At 38.1% G+C, this 17,097-nt stretch overlaps 1 protein-coding gene across 3 annotated transcripts in view; it reads left to right on the plus strand.

The window, feature by feature from the left end:
* Positions 1 to 17,097, plus strand: part of Emcn (endomucin) — a 100,357-nt gene that overhangs the window by 20,319 nt on the left and 62,941 nt on the right. For all 3 annotated transcript variants that reach the window (XM_055628215.1, XM_055628217.1, XM_055628216.1), the window contains exon 2: positions 15,421 to 15,546. In XM_055628215.1, coding sequence (XP_055484190.1) covers positions 15,421 to 15,546 — 126 coding nt within the window. The remainder of the gene's footprint in view (positions 1 to 15,420; positions 15,547 to 17,097) is intronic.

Raw genomic sequence — 17,097 nt, forward strand, 5'->3', positions numbered from 1 at the left:
TGTGTGTGTGTGTGTGTGTGTGTGTGTGTGTGTGTGTGTGTGTGTGTATAAAACATGATTGGCCAGCTTCAAATTCCTACCACCTGCTGCCATGCCTTCTTTGTCCTTAGACTCAAACTTGGAACCATACATCAAATAAACCCTTTCTCCTTAAGTTGTTTTGTTTAACATATTTGATCATAGCAACATATACAAGGTAAGTAAGATGCTGTCCATCCATTTACTGACCTACATGCAAACTTACTTTAGCTGCCACTAATAAGATGAAAAATCTTACACTGACCGAAGCACAAAAATACATATACTTGTTTCCAATTACATGAAATAAATACGTGAAATCTAAACCCTATTACACTTACATGAATATGGAATCTGTAAGGCAAGAGTGAGAATTATTACAATGTCAGATAGCGGTTATTTGTATAAAGGTGGGAGGTAGGTCATTCATAAAATCACCTTCTCAAATTGCTTTCAGATCACTGTTAGCCCGGGTTTGCACTAAGATTTTGTTTTATGTGCATTCACTTTTCTTTCACTTCTGTCTCTTGCCTTATATAATAAAAACAAACCTCCTGAAGACGTTAAGAAATTCCTGGAAAAAAAAATGTAGCTAACATCCTCCTACTACATAGCTTTCACTTAGCAACTGTGCTGAGTGAAAAAGAATGAGTCTTCATTTGTGAGGCGTAAGCATTATCTTATAGGAAAGTTGAGAAATAAGAAAATAAACAAGGCTTCATGCAGGCAGGACAGCCTGAGCTTAGAATAGAATGTAGATTTTGAGCTTAGGAATTTAACAATTAAGTTGCAATTTATTAAAATGAAAATAAGCGATCTTATTTGGAAGCAAAGAGTCTTCAAGGTCTTTAAGAGTGATTAACACTTATCTGAGGTTGAATGTGTTTAATCAGAAAACCTTAAAAAATGTTAGAAAAGAAAGCCTTAGAGGAAAATGTCTGTAGCCTTCTCAAATGTTTGTTACAAGAATAGATTCTCTTGCCAAATAAAGCTCCATTATCACCATCCTTAAACAATTTGTGAATACTCTTTCTCCACATTGCTAGGATAATATCTATTAGTACAAAAATTCTGTATACTTGTGAAGTTGAATCATGCTATTAATTTCCTCTCAATCCACTTTTGGTCTCTTGAATTTTAGATTCTCATTAAACATTGTTTATTTGACTTTAGAAACCTGCAGTGTAACACCCCCTCTGCTCAAGATTCCTCCCTGCAGTGAGGTAAATTTCTGCACGATCTAACTGCCTCCAATTATTTCAGAAGAAGTATTCATTGTCCTTAATTAGCTGATGAATCTGGTGATGATAGTTGTAGGCATAATGTTATTGTGTAATTCAAATACTGATTTTTGTATCCCCATATGTGATTCTAACTCTTGTTCTGGGAATCTCCTGTCTCAATGTTGTATAAACTTTGCTCCTCTATTGTCCCCTAATATGCTAATAAAGCAGCTTGCAGCCAGTTGCTGAGCAGGGAGAGAATAGAGCTGAACTTCCTGCCGTCCAGGGGAGGGAGAGTTTAGAGGAGCAAGTAGGGCATTCAGCTATGAGCAGAGGTCCAGGAGACAGCAGGAGAAAAGAGCTGGAGAAGGATAGCCACCAAGTGCAAGTCTATCTGGGATATAAGCTGGGAGGATCCAGATTAGTTTAGAGGTTAGGATAAAACAACTGCTTATGTGTTGTGCTGTGAAGCTTGTTAAAATAATGAGTCTTACTTATTTGGGTGATAGCTGGCTTAAGAGAGAAACTGAAAAACAAACACAATTTTATAAAAAAACAATTGTAATAGCTAGAGGCCTGTGTCTGTCATCTCACCAAACTGAAGATTGATGCTGCAGACTTAGGGCTAGCTGGACCACTGATGATTCTCCCAGGAGTACTGATGGTGAGGCTAAGCAGCATCTTCATAAGTTCATATTACACTTTGCTGTGACTTCTTGTTGCTGGAGACAAGAAGTCATTAGCTGGAATGTTTTCAACTGTCTCCCAGACTTTCAATTCCTTTTAAATTTAAACTTTCACCAGAACTCCATCTAAATCAGGGTGGGAGTACTTTAAAACTATTTGCAAAGTGATGAAACATGTATCAAAAGCACTCCTGAGCAACGCAGTGTGCCTTGTTTCCTAGTGGAGCTCTCCATTACCAAAGCATATCAGACTGAAATTTAATAACAGAAATGGAGCACTCGAGTATCCACTGGGAATTTAAAAAAAATATTATGTATGTTATCTCTACAAACCCCTAAAAGCCAGGCAAAAAATGTGTATATTATTTTAAACATACAATAAACTTTTACATTATTCTTTTAAAGATTTGTTTTCATGCTTTTACTATTCATATATGTGTTTACCTATGAGTGTAGGTATCGCTGAGTCCAGAAAAGGGCACCAAATCTCCCAGAGCTGGCATTATAGGTGAATGTCACCACTCACTGTGGGTGCTGGGAACTGAACTACGGTACTCTGTAAGATCATTATGTGCTTTTAACCATTGTGCTGTATCTCCAGAATTTAGCAAAACATGTAAATGAGACTACAGGTACTTTAAAAGTGACACTAAATTTGATATATTAATAAAGAGAAAAATAGCACATGTAAATTACATTTAAAAGGTCATCCAAGAAATAGTTGTGTTTTTCTGTGACTTAAAAAAATTAATGTTGACATTTAAAAATGAATTGACCTATGAAAAAGTAGATTACGCACACAAGATGCACATTCAAAGACATTAAATAAATATTTAGCCAGGTGTGGTGGCACAATGCCTTTAATCCCAGCACTTGAGAGGCAGAAGCAGGCAAATCTCTATGAGTTCAAGGCCAGCCTGGTCTGCAGAATGAGTCCAGCACAGCAAGGGCTCTGTTACACAGAAAAACCCTGTTTCAGATAAATAAATAAATAAACAAGTAAACTATTAGACTAATAAATAAATAAAATCTTAAACACTATATCTACAAAATACAGCAGTGTGCCATACTGTATGCTTCACTGAAGAGCTGAGGCTTCTTTACACATAGTAATAAATATATGAAATGAGCTCTGAAGAGAAACATAAATCCAGGGGCTTTCTTTCAGTATTTCACATGTTCATTATAAATTCAACGCAATCCTTTATTCTTCAATTTTTAGCACCTGCTAATTCTACTTTAAAGAATAGAATAATTATGTTATATATATATATATATATATATATATATATATATATATATATATTCAGTTCAGTTCAAAACTTACTGACATCTACCATTTAATAAACATTAAGGACTTAGTGCCAATTACTCCACTAGTAGCTAAAGATAGACAGATGTCTGTTAATGCTATTAAGATTGTCTGAAAATTCTTAATTCTCACGTTTTTTCATAACTCTAAACTTCTAAATGTTTAATTATATCAAACATATTCCAGAGGTCTGAATTAATGAAATAAGTGAGTTTATATCTATTGATTTTTTTCTCTTATGTATGTCTCTGTTACTATGTCACTGAAGTAAATTTAATTTCTATGAAGTGAATTTGCCTTCAGAATTAACAAAATCAATGCATAAACTTTTCTATGATACACTTCTGGCTATAGACACAGCTTCCAGTTAGCCTCTGCTTCATGAACACATGGTTATGACACAGTAAACAAGGGTCTAATTTAGTGGATGATATTTAATTGAATTTCAAAAGGGATTTTAGATAACATCAGTGTGACCTATCTTTCTTCATTATTTAATACAATACCATGAGGAGAGTGCAAATGTACCCTGAGCCCTTGGAAAATGTCAGAAAGCGTGGCACAGGGTGGGAAATATTTTCGCACTTACCTTTATTTCCAGCTTTCTGCATCCATCAAATCTTGTCTGTCTATTAGTTCCTTAGGACATGTTCTTTAACTTTGCTTTAGCAGAAACCAATACGTGTTTCTCCTTTTCTTCCTCATAGCAAACAAAAACCACTTAACTAAAGTTTGGTATATATTTCCAGTCATAGGTGAAGGCAGGAGATTCCCACCAGAGAGGGGCAAAGTGAAGAGTACATTTTCGATACCTCTGCTACTGTTTCATCCTAACACTCCATCTCAACCCTGGAAATTTCTTTTCTCCTTCATCCTCAGGAACAAAGAGGAGCTTCTAGAATTCAGTTCTCTAATTCTTCATTTTACATCTGGTCCCCAGGCATCATTTTAAATATGTAAGATCATCTTTTGTAAGGGTGAATCTGAATTTATGTTCCTCAATAAATACCATTTCCCTCCCAGTCTTTGCCTTGAAATTTAGAAAGGAATCTTTGAGTGTTTTGCTTTTCTAGTGAAAAAATGTAAGGCAATATCATGAAATGAGTTCCCATCTATAAGTAATGAGATGTGTTTGAGTCAATTAGAAGGAAAGGTATGCAGTTTATTTCTTGTTTTCCTTGCTAGTGAATGTAGGTTTCCAGTCCCATATTCTCAGAAGATTATCAGGATGCACGCTCCCCAGCCTGGAGCTGAGAGCTTATCCTAGAAACATGTCGATCACCTACTACTAAGTTAAATAAAATAAAATATGTGCTAATGACAGCTGCATCTGTCCCTCAACGTGTAGAGTTATTTTTAAATGTGTGAGATGTAATTGACCCAAAAGTGACTTCTTTGATGCCTTCTTAAGAAAATACTTAAAATATTTTTAACAACATACCATTACAAAGCTAATCTCTAAAATCAGAAAGCAGAAAAAAAACACATAAATTTGTCTCTGTTCTCAGATTAGTACCCGATGTTCTCCTTTGAGACTGTTTTCTATCTGTCCTCTGGGGACACTGAGAGAACACACGCAGAGAGAAAAGGCAGAATTCTCTGCTGACACTCAGAGCTGCTGTATGCTGCAGCCAAAGGCCTGTGGCTCCCAGGACATGGGTATTTGCTTATTTATTTTTAACTATGTAGTATGAGTCATGAGTGTTTAAAGTGATTCTCTACTTGAAGAGAATGACTAAGAAAAGGTACACTCTCTGGCTCAGTGTTATGGTGCTATTTAAAGCCAAGAGTAGCCACACCAACATCGTCACTAAAGACATACTATCTGAATACCTGTGGCAACAGCTCTCTTAACTTTGGGAAGAGAAATACCTCATCTACATTCAAAATACCTGAGACACCTAGTGACATCATAGGTAAACCCCCTGAGTGAGGAAAGAGAAATTAAACACTACAGATTGCTTAGCAATTTTAATTATGATTGTATTAATGGGGCTCATTGATAAATAAAAACAGCACACTTTTGAGTCATTGTATTAACATATAGACACTATGAATTGTGAGAATGAACCCACAGGTTCCTGGCTGAAACTTTGAGTCACAGTAGTCATATGCTTACATTGGGAAAAGCATCTGTACGTTCTGACAGAAATGTAACACACAGTATCTATCTCTTTCACCGGTTGAGGTCAGCTTTCAAGTTTACCTGCTTCTATTCAGCATTCTTTCTTTCCAATTACTTTAATCACAGTTTTTGGGAACAAATGTTACCAGTACAGTAGTAAAAGGGAACAATAAAAATAACATAAAATTGAGTCAAGTAGTCACCAAAGAAAAGGCGTGATTAGATGAACCCAATTATAACTTATGAAAGAAATTAAGTTTTCCTCAAAAACAGCTTTATATGACTTGAACCAACTGATGGGACTGAAGATTTGGTTTAGCCAAGTGTATCACAGCAATATTAGTAAGTAGCATAAAGTGACCTGTCCTTGTGGTAGAACTTTAAAATTCCCTTCATGTCATTGATGGTTCTAATAGGAGTAAACCCAAGTCTAACAAACTTGTTAACTTTCTCATTTATATTTAAATGTCACAATCTTTTTTTTTCTTTTTTTCTTTTTATTTTTTATTATTCTCATTAGTTACATTTTCTTAATTCTGTATCCCAGCTGTATCCCTCATTCCCTCCCCAATCCCACCCTCCCTCCCTCATCTCCTCCCTGCCTCTTTCCAAGTCCACTGATAGGGGAGGACCTCCTCCCCTTTCATATGACTCCATTTTGTCAGGTATTTTTAGGACTGGCTGCAAACTCCTCCTCTGTGGCCTAACAGTACTGCTCCTCCCTTGGGAGGTGGGGAGGTCAAAGAGCCAGTCATTGAGTTCCTGTTAGAAATAGTCCTTGTTCCCCTTACTATGGGAAACCAATTGGTTACTGAGCTATCACGGGTCACATCTGAGCAGAGGTTCTAGGTTTTATTCTCTCATGGTCTTTGGTTGAGTGTCCATCTCAGAAAAGACCCTGTGCCCAGATATGTTTGGTCCTTGTGGAGCTCCTATCCTTTCCACATCAAACTCCCCCTTCTTTCATATGATTCCCTGCACTCTGCCGAAGGTTTGGTTATGAGTCTTAGTATCTACTTTGGAACACTGCTAGGTAGAGTCTTTCAGATGCTTTCTGCGGTAGACTCCTGTCATACGTTCAATGCATATCCCATTTGTCTTTCTAAAAGGGATTGATCATCATACCCCGTGTCCGCTTTCTTGATTATCTTCTTTAGGTGTATAGATTTCATTATGTTTATCATATCTTTTAGGTCTATATAAGCAAGTATATTCCATATTTTTCTTTCTTCTTCTGGGATACTTCACTCAGAATGATCTTTTCTAGATCCCACCATTTGCCAGCAAATTTCATGATTTCCTCTTTTTTGATTGCTGAGTAGTATTCCATTCTGTAAAAATACCACAGTTTCTGTACCCATTCCTCCGTTGATGGACATCTGGGTTGTTTCCAGGTTCTGGCTATTACAAATAAAGCTGCTACAAACATGGTTGAGCTAATGTCCTTATTGCGTACTTGAGCAAATTTTGGGTATATGCCTAGCAGTGGTATAGCTGGGTCTTGAGGAAGCACTATTCCTAATTGTCTGAGAAAGCGCCAGATTGACTTCCAAAGTGGTTGTACCAGTTTACATTCCCACCAGCAATGGAGGAGGGTTCCCCTTTCTCCACAACCTCTCCAGCATGTGTTGTCACTTGAGTTTTTGATCTTGGCCATTCTGATAGGTATAAGATGAAATCTCAGGGTCGTTTTGATTTGCATTTCCCTAACGGCTAATGACATTGAGCATTTCTTTAAGTGTTTCTCTGCCATTCAATATTCCTCTACAGAGAATTCTCTGTTTAGCTCTGTTCCCCATTTTTTAATTGGATTACTTGGATTGTTGCTTTTCAGCTTCTTTAGTTCTTTATATATACTGGATATGAGTCCTCTGTCAGATAAAGGGTTGGTGAAGATTCTTTCCCAATCTGTAGGCAGGCGTTTTGGTTTGATGACAGTGTCCTTTGCTTTACAGAAGCTTTTCATTTTCATGAGGTCCCATTTATTGATTGTTGCTCTTAAAGCCTGTGCTGTTGGAGTTCTGTTCAGGAAGTTGTCTCCTGTGCCAATGAGTTCTAGGCTGTTCCCCACTTTTTCTTCTAGCAGATTTAGCGTATCTGGTTTTATGTTGAGGTCTTTGATCCACTTAGACTTTAGTTTTGTGCAGGGTGATAAATGTGGATCTATTTTCATTTTTCTTCATGTAGACATCCAATTAGACCAGCACCATCTGTTGAAGGTGCTGTCTTTTTTCCATTGAATGGTTTTGGCTGCTTTGTCAAAAATCGAGTATTCATAGATACATGGGTTTATTTCTGGGTCTTCTATTCAGTTCCATTGATCCTCCTTTCTATTTCTATGCCAATACCATGCAGTTTTTATTACTATTGCTCTGTAGTACAGCTTGAGATCAGGGATGGAGATACCTCCAGATGATCTGTTGTTGTACAGGGTTGTTTTGGAGATTCTGGGTTTTTTGTTTCTTCATATGAAGCTGAGAATCTTTTTTTCAAGGTCTGAAAAGAATTGAGTTGGTATTTTGATGGGAATTGCATTGAATCTGTAGATTGCTTTTGGCAGGATGGCCATTTTCACAATGTTAATCCTACCAATCCATGAGCACGGGAGATCTTTCCATCTTCTGAGATCTTTTTCAATTTCTTTCTTCAGAGACTTGAAGTTTTTCTCAAACAGGTCTTTCACTTGTTTGGTTAATGTCACCCCAACGTTAAATGTCACAATCTTAAACATACATTAATACTCTATGATGTTTGTTTCCATAAGACTGAAACCTGACATCGTATAAGTCAGCTTTTCATCACTATAATGAAATAGCAGAGGCAACAAACTTTATAAAGACAAAGGTTTTTCACTCCATTTTCAAGGATCAAGGGCATAGAACCAGCATCTGCTTGGGTGTGGTCTGTATTATATGTTGTTGCATTGTAAAACACTATTCAGTAGACTGTTTACATGTGAGACTAGAAGCAGAGAGACAGAGGCCAGCTTTTACAGCAGACTCTCTTCTACAAGCCATTGTGGAATCCCGTGAGAACCAACTTCCTTCTGAGTACACATGTCCAAAGGCCTAAGGACCTTCCACTTGGTCCACCATTCCCCCAACAGCACCATCCAGAAAACACACTTTTAATATCTGATCCTTCTGAGGCTCCTCAGCATCCAACTCAGCAGACATTTAAAATGTTAAGCAACTTACATAAAGTTACATAGCTGGTAAGTGATAGAGCCTGGACTCAAAGCTGGCAACAGGCCTGGAGCTACTACCAATACTAGCCTCATCCCTTGCTTCTTTTTGTCTAATAAATTATTTTAATTAATTACCTTCTGTTTATAAAGGACACTGTACATAAACACATGTGTGTATAATATATATGTATAGTGTGTGTGTGTGTGTGTGTGTGTGTGTGTGTGTGTGTGTGTGTAATGGGCTAAGAAATTCACTCCTAGCTCTTTTGTAACTTGAAACTTTCATATGACTGTAGCTGTATCCACCAAGTAAAAAGAGTAAAGAAGCAGTGCCAACTACTTAGCAATTTCTCATATCTATGCTATTACTTCTTTCTTTGAGTTCTGACAGTCTTCTTTACAGGTCCCTGTGAAATTCTCCCTTTTTATTATTATTGTTTATTATTATTAGTTATATTTTATTAACTATGTATCCCAGCTATATCCCACTCCCTTATTCCCTCCCAATCCCACCCTCCCTCCCTCAGCTTCTCCCTGCCCCTTTCCAAGTCCACGGATTGGGGAGGACCTCCTCCCCTTTCGTCTGGCCCTGTTTTATCAGGTGTCTTCAGGACTGGCTGCAATGTCCTCCTCTGTGGCCTAGCAGGACTGCTCCTCCCTTTGGGGGGGGGAGGTCAAAGAGCTTGTCATTGAGTTCCTGTCTTTGGGGCAAAACAGTTTGAAGACCCTTGTGCCTCCTATATCTGGAGGATGGCATCTTTCCACAGACTACAAAATTTTCAGCCATTATTTCCATAATGTTTTTCTGGCCCTTTTTCTCTTTCTCCTCCTTCTTAAATTAATATTGTACACAGATGTGTTCATTAAAGGTGTATAACCCTGGAATGATTACTGTGTGTGTGTGTGTGTGTGTGTGTGTGTGTGTGTGTGCGTTCCTCAAGCTCTCTGCTCACTTCAGCAGCTTGTGCCTGCTGAACTTTCTACTGCTTCTTTCAATCCAATCACAATATTACTCATCTTTAGATTTTCACTTCTTTTGTTATTGTTTTGTTTCCCTACCAAACCTCATTTTGTTTATGTGTTGTTTATAAACATAACTATGGCCATGACCTCTCTTCTCTATGGGGTCTTGGGATGAACTCTGGAGTCATAGGAAACACTAATAAATTCCTGTCTATAGTGCAAAGGCACCAAGTACACACATCTAGAACAGAGCTACTTCCTCTATAAATGGTACTGGGGGGCAAGATACCCAACTAAATTGGACCATTGTCGTAAGCCATATCATAAGCCTTGTCATAAGCAAAAACCAACCTAAAATAGATTAAAGACTTATACATAAGAACTGAAACTGTGTAACAACGAGAGGAAAACATGCAGAGAAAGCTGTGGGTCACGGTATAGGTCGTTACAACTTCAAACAAGTATGAGCAAAATAAAACATACGTGAGTGGGATGACATCAAAATAAAAGCATCTGGACAACATGGATACCGGCAGAATGAGAAGATCAGTGGTGCCGGAAGAAATCACTGCACAGCACACATCTGGCAAGGGTTAGCCTCCAAAATACCCAAAAAACAAACAGCTACAGGGAGAGAAAGACCCTGATTTAAAATGAGTACAAGAATGATTGTGCAGTGTTGGTATGAGTTCAAGGTATAGAAAAACAGTATAGAAGTTACCAGAAATACATAAAAACAAACAACCCCCTCCAAAAAAACCCAACACAAAACACTGAGCAGCTGGGCTGAGGAGATGATTCAGTGAATCAGAGTACTAGCTGCTGTTGCAGAGGAACAAGTTCAATTCCCAGCACCCAGATGGATTCTCATGATCATCCGTAATTTTAGTTTCAGGGGGATCCAATGCCCTCTTCTGGCTTCCATGGGCACCAGGTAGTCAAAATACCCACACGTATAACATGACATAAATGAGTCATTAAGGCTTTGAGGCTGAAATGGCGCTGTCCTGATGCAGTGATGCCGCTACAGGGCATCTTAACAGAGAAACCAGTAGGTCGGAGAGACGTCTGCCACACACGTCTATTCCAGAACTGTTTGCAATGCCTAGGATAGAGAATCAACCTGAGTGTCCATCGACTTAGAAATGAACACAGTCAGGAGTGTAGGAAGCATGTGGGGGCACTATTTTTTTTTTAAATTTGTAAAAAGGAAGACATTTTATGCCTGGAGCTGGAGATCAGTTTTGCTCAGTAAAGCAATCTAGATTTCCTCAGAGGCATGTTATACCCTTCCACTTCCATGTAAAATAATCCTACCAAAAGAAGACAAGGGAACCACGGTGCCTGGAAGATGGAGCAAATGTGGCTGTCCTGGCTAAATAAGGAAGGGTCTCCATTAGACTAGAAAATATAAATTGAAAGTTTTGAGAGACGGATATTGAAAAATATGTATTATATACTTTAACATCCCTGTGAGTAAAATTTAAAGGTTCAACAACAAAAATAAGTATTTGAGGTAGTTTTTAGGCTCATTAGCCTTATCTAATTAGTCCATATTCTACTTAGAAATTATAACAGTTTTGCACCCTATGAACACATCCAACTATAAATTATCTTTGTACAACCAGGCCAAGAAAAGGTTATCTTTAATTTTTTTTCAGAAAATTAGTAGAAAAGACTTTCTTTTTCAATCTTACTCTTCTGTCACTGCAAGTAGCCTTTTGGCTGCTAAAACGATCATTTAAATTCAGCTAGGACGTGAAGAGAATGGAAATAAGGGCAGGTGAGTCATTAAAATACCCCAACTCAGCTAAATACCATGCCCTGGTTCCCAACTTGAGCCATTCCCATGTGTGAACGCCATTATTCCAGAGTATGTGATCTGCACATCACAAGTCTCTCATTGGGGCTTGTGTGTTTCCGGACAAACTTTTGGGAAAGTTGATGGACACAGGAGCTCAATCAGAGTTAAGCTGAAGGTGTGGGTTGATACAAACAGGCATAGACCTTGGCTGACCACCGCCTCTGGCTGGTGGGTTCCAGGGAGGCGCAAGGCAGGCACTCCCACAGAACAGGCAGGCGCTCCCACAGAACAGGCAGGCACCCCACCCAGACTGGTCCCTGAGATGAGCAGAGGGCCCTGCCTGTGACATTTGATAGAATTTAGGAGATGCTGAATCCCAGTATCTTGTTACAAAGCAGATGTCAACACAGCTTGACAGAAACAGTTTCTCTCCAGACTCAGAATTAGTTGGGGGAAAGGATCCTACCACAGCTGTCTGAAAATCCAAGAGGACTCGAGGGTTTCCTTGTCCCTCTCACTCCTAGCTATATGAATATTAAACATAACTGTTGCCAGTGTGTGCCTAAGGGGCGGATACTCATCAATTTAACTCAGCATATGGTATAAAAAGTCTCAGAATAAATCTCCAACTCTAAACATATCTCATTATTGAGCATAATCTTCAAAGAATCTCACTTGCAAATGGAAAATCGCTGGCATCGCTCCATCATATGGAATGGGATACTGGGTGGGTGGAGAGAATTGGCCCTGTAATAGCCTCTGTCCCCTTCCCCCAAACCTCGCTACTTGTTAGTCAGAATGCCTCAGATCCTCAGGTCCATTTGCAGATAATGTTTTGTGTTTAACAAACTCACCAACTCAGTGCTGAGTCCTGTTCTCCCCAGAGGGGCCAGGTGGCTGAGACACCTGTCAGTGCCTGTAGCCCTCCAGGCTTGGCACTCCCTCCCACCGCACAGATGGCTGGAGACCGGAGGAGATGGCTCTTCCTCGGGTGCAGAATTTCTCCACTTATCTGAGTACTTCCCAGAGAGGGATGAGATTTTCCTGTTAGTTATCTCTCCACCCCACTCCTTCCACATAAGAAATCAAAGCCCTTTTACAAGGTCTGTTCCTTCGGTATTTTTAGCTTTAATTGAAAGTGAGCTGTAAATCAAAAGCCTGTTTTTCAAGTTTTCAATAACTTTGAAGTTCCATGTTAAAATGGGGTTTTCCTGTCCTTAGTTCCCAAAGATTTAAAGTTGTCAAGCACAATCAAGAGGAACCCTTCCAGGTCCTCTGTGGCCTCAACTTTATGTGCCACTTTTGATTTCCTCTCCAATTTGCATATGAAATACAAATTTTGTTGTTATGTTTAATAATTCAATTCCTCTCAAAATTTCTCCCTCAAAAAGTTATTGGTTGCTATAGGCACGTTGTGCAACTTAAATTGTGTTTAGCCATCTCTGCACAGTACTAATTACACAGCATCAATTTATATGGCAGAATGAACGCTCAGTTTCTCTAGGTACAATTCATTTATTTTTGTTTTGCTTAGCACTTGTTGAAATAGATGCGTAAAAAAATGTTTATAAAGTTAAATGGCTCTTTAGCTAGTAAACATCTTAATTCCTTTTTAGAAATAAAATTTAAGAACAATGTAAAGATTCCTTTGAATGCATCATTGTACATTAAGTTTTTTTATATATATATATATATATAAAATTGCTTGCATCTAATTTGGTTGGCAGTGAACCAGGGATTTGTCTTATGTCAAAAGATAAGGGTATGATTACTTTAAAATGGGCTACAATGAAACTGATAATCTTTTTGATTTGACAAATGTTCTACAAAGGACTAACTGTTCTACAAAGGACTTTTAAAAGGAATCACCCTTACCGGGTAACCCTTTCTCAACAAACAAGCAAACAAACCCCTTTATTGGCAGAACACAACCTTATAACCCACAGTAATACCTTGTGCTATTTGTTGAATGTTGCTGCTGCCATGAGGGATATAGCAGAGCCTTTTCCTGCATTGGGTCATGATTTTCATAGACGTAGTCATTCTGTTTGTGGGTAAGGAAGGAAGGGAGGGAAGAAATATCTCTGGAGATGGTAGTGGTGCTCAGAAATTAAGATTGTTTCCACTTAGAATGTCTATGAACAGGGTCCATGCGAGCTACTTACTAGTAAATTTAATAGTTTAAGTAGTATTGTATACTTATTTGTCTTTGAATACTCTATCCACATCAGATTAAACTTAGAAGTTAGTGTTAGATGATGAAATGAAAAACTAAAAGACAGACAGCTGCAACAAAATGGCCAAGACAAGTGATAACTGCACCTGCCTATGTTCCAGCTGGGGGTGGAAAGGCCAAACAAAAGGTGTGAGACCTACTTCTGGAGAGAAAAAAGCTTCTCACTTGATTTCCATAAAGCCTGTGAAAACGCAGCTCTCTCTCCTGTATGTGCTAAACACATCTCCCTGTGCTGGATGCTTCAAGCAATTTCCATTTACTGCGTCCATAAACAAAGTCAGCGCTAGGAGCTAACACTTCCAAGCTCCTCGGGGCTATGAAATGAACAGCAAATGCACCCACCTCAGGGCAACACAGACCCTGCACTTCCCTGATGTGCCAAATATTACTTTGGCTCAGACTCAAAGAAAGTTTCAAATACAAAGTAAATTTGACATTCCATACTGATTTCACATTTACCGTTAGGTCATACCTAGTTCAGGATATGAACCTAAGTCCTCATTGCTCTACATCTATCCGCTTGACACACTCTGCTCTCTGCACTGTAAAAATGAAGGCAGATTGAGTAACGCCTTCTTCAGGTGATTGATTTCGCTCCCTGAAGACACTTACTGACCACATTTACGCCATGTGTCCACAGTCTCATTTCTGTGGTGAGGCTGTGATCCTGAAATTGTTCTGATGGAAGAACAACTTAACAATTCTACTTCTGGGGGAAGAAACACACACACACATGCATGCACACACACACACACGAAAAGAGAGAGAGAGCAAGAGAGAGAAGAATGGCTACCCATAAAATACAGGGTCAAAGCCTTATATGCATGCTAGTAAATTGTAATAGTGTTAGAAACTAATCTCTTCAAAGACTATTAAGAGTTGAGCCTCATACGTTTCCCTTTGGAAACATGATAACACAGTGGTGACTTCTTCTCTGCCCATTATAGACTGGTTCCCTCATATGTCTTAAAGAAAGCTTTAGGGATTATTATTACAAAAAAATATATAATGCGTGCTAGAATTCATCACTGCATTTCCATAATTTCGGTTGCCTAAGCATAAGTACAATTTAGAAAATTAAACAATTTAAAAATATGGATTATGGTGACCCCATGACTTAAACTATTCCAATTGTTTAGTTTTCTTACGTTTTACTGTCTTTCCTGGTAAGATCTCACTCTTTCTCTTGCATATTCATACATACATGGCAAAGTGTATGTTTAAAAAAAATAAAGCATAAACTTTAACAAATATAGGACATATGTGTATAAAATATGCAATAAATATATGCATATATAGAGCCAAAATTAAAGAAAGAGAGAGAAAAGAGTTATCAAGGACATATATACAAATATTGACATTTTAATAATGAATGACTGACTTTAGCATGCTATGAAAACATATAGCTAACCCCGTTGCCTGCTCTTTGATCACACATTTAATTACTTTCTCTGGTGGGGTTAGTTGTAGTAAAAATAGTGTTAAATTTCAAATGAAACGTTGTGCATTCCTCATTAGGCTTTTCAGCTGTAACACAGCTACTGAAATATACACTACCCTGCCACACATTCATCTTGGGGAATCCACAGCTCTAGGAGAAGCAGATGGACCTGGGAGCTGAGATCAAGTGATTATAACTTGGAAATTAGTCCCAAATCTATGTTCTACTAAATGGGTTAAAAGTATATATATATGTAAAACATCACAATATGTGTCACGTAGATATGTGATAGATACATAAATAGACACATGATAAATAGATATTACATCCACGCTCGGTTTTGTTAATTTACTATATTTAGGTCTATTAGTCTGTTGACTGAAAAAAGTAAATAATAACGAAATTACTTAAACATGTTTTTTCAGCTGTTGAAAATAATTCTACTCTATCACCGCCAAAATCTTCTACAATAAAAGCATCTGTCACAACACCAGGCACTATTCCAGTATTAAATCTTGTTACCAAACCAACAGCTGGGACAACTCCTAAAGGTAAGGCCTTTCTATGTTGAATGTAGTTTCCCTTTTAAAAGCAAAATTAGTAAGTAGATGCTATATAATGTATTATGGGGAAATAGTTTTTACAAAACTCAGTAATACTGTACTATTTACAAATTCTTCTGAATTTTTGAGCTGAATGCAGAATCTGGAGACCTCGCCGAGTTTCCTTAACGATATTCTTTTAGATCACTTCCTGTTTGGGAAAGATCTTATTGTGATTGTTACATAAACAAAGTTTATTTTTAGGGAAGAAAACAAATATCATACCTAAGTCAGAAAAATATCACTGTAAATATCCCAGTCCTTCACTTACATAGCACAGCCAATGCCTGGAAACAAAAACCAGATTTTGTTGGTTATTATGTGCTAATAATAGATTTAAGCTGTGGGTTTCTGTGGCAGTCTTCTCGTGACTGTTACTGGATGGTGTCACAACCTGCCAAGAAAATCATTAAAAGAGAATTCTTAACCGTCTTTAAAATTTTGAAATGCCCCTGGGACTCATGGCACACACATTTAATCCGACCACTCGGAGAGCAGAGGCAAGTTAGATCCCTGTGAGTTTGAGGCCAGCCTATTCTTCATGTCAAATTCCAGAGAAGACATGGCTATACAGGGAGACCCTTACTCTAAAAGAAATACAAAAGGAAAATGAAAAGTCATTATAAACTCTCAGATACTCCAAGGATTTTTAAGTCAATGCTTGCTACGTTGTTTATTTTGTAACACAGGAAAAAAAAAAATGAGGCATCTCATTCAAGTTCAGTATTCAAAAGGGAACAAAATTAAATTTGCTAATTACCAGAAAATGGAATATTTAGACTATATGAATGGCTTAAATTCTACCATTATATTCCTCAACTCTGTATACATTCCTTAATTTTCACTCTGACATCAGGTTCACACCCATGCACATGAATAATATGGACTTGAGGGGCTAGAGAGGTGGCTCAGAGATTAAGAGCATTGACTGCTTTCCAGAGAACCAGAATTCAGTTCCCAGCACCCACATGGCAGCTCACAAGTGTCTGCAACTTCAGTTCCAGGCAAGCTGACATCCTCACACAGATATACATGCAAGGAAAAGACCAACACACATAAAAAATAAAAAGGAATCATAAAAAAAAAATTAAAAACACTGATCTGGACTTGAAGATGGTGGTCACACAGCAAACAGTATCTTGAGCAGAATGTATGTCTACCACAATTCTACAATGAAAACAAATCCATCCTCACAGACACCCTGACCAAATCAGGAGAAAGCGCACACGACAAGGGCATCACCGGGGATTTTAGTCTCAGGATATTGGAGAATCTTACTTCCACCAAAGAAAAGCTCCAAAGGACAAAAGTCAAAGCTTAGGATGTTTCGTTGCTTCTCATTTTTAAGGATTGCTTCTTCTCTGAGTACATACAAATAGGCACCCCAGCATCTTCACAAAGTGTGGCTATTTGCCTCAACTGCCTCTTCAGTAGGAAGTTGGCTCTAAGTTGGCAGAGGGGCATTATGTTAGATTTGCGCAAGAGCCAGCACAGAAAATG

The sequence above is a fragment of the Psammomys obesus genome, unplaced genomic scaffold (genome assembly GCF_907164565.1).
Source record: "Psammomys obesus unplaced genomic scaffold, mPsaObe1.curated_primary_1811, whole genome shotgun sequence".
Lineage (NCBI taxonomy): Eukaryota > Metazoa > Chordata > Mammalia > Rodentia > Muridae > Psammomys > Psammomys obesus.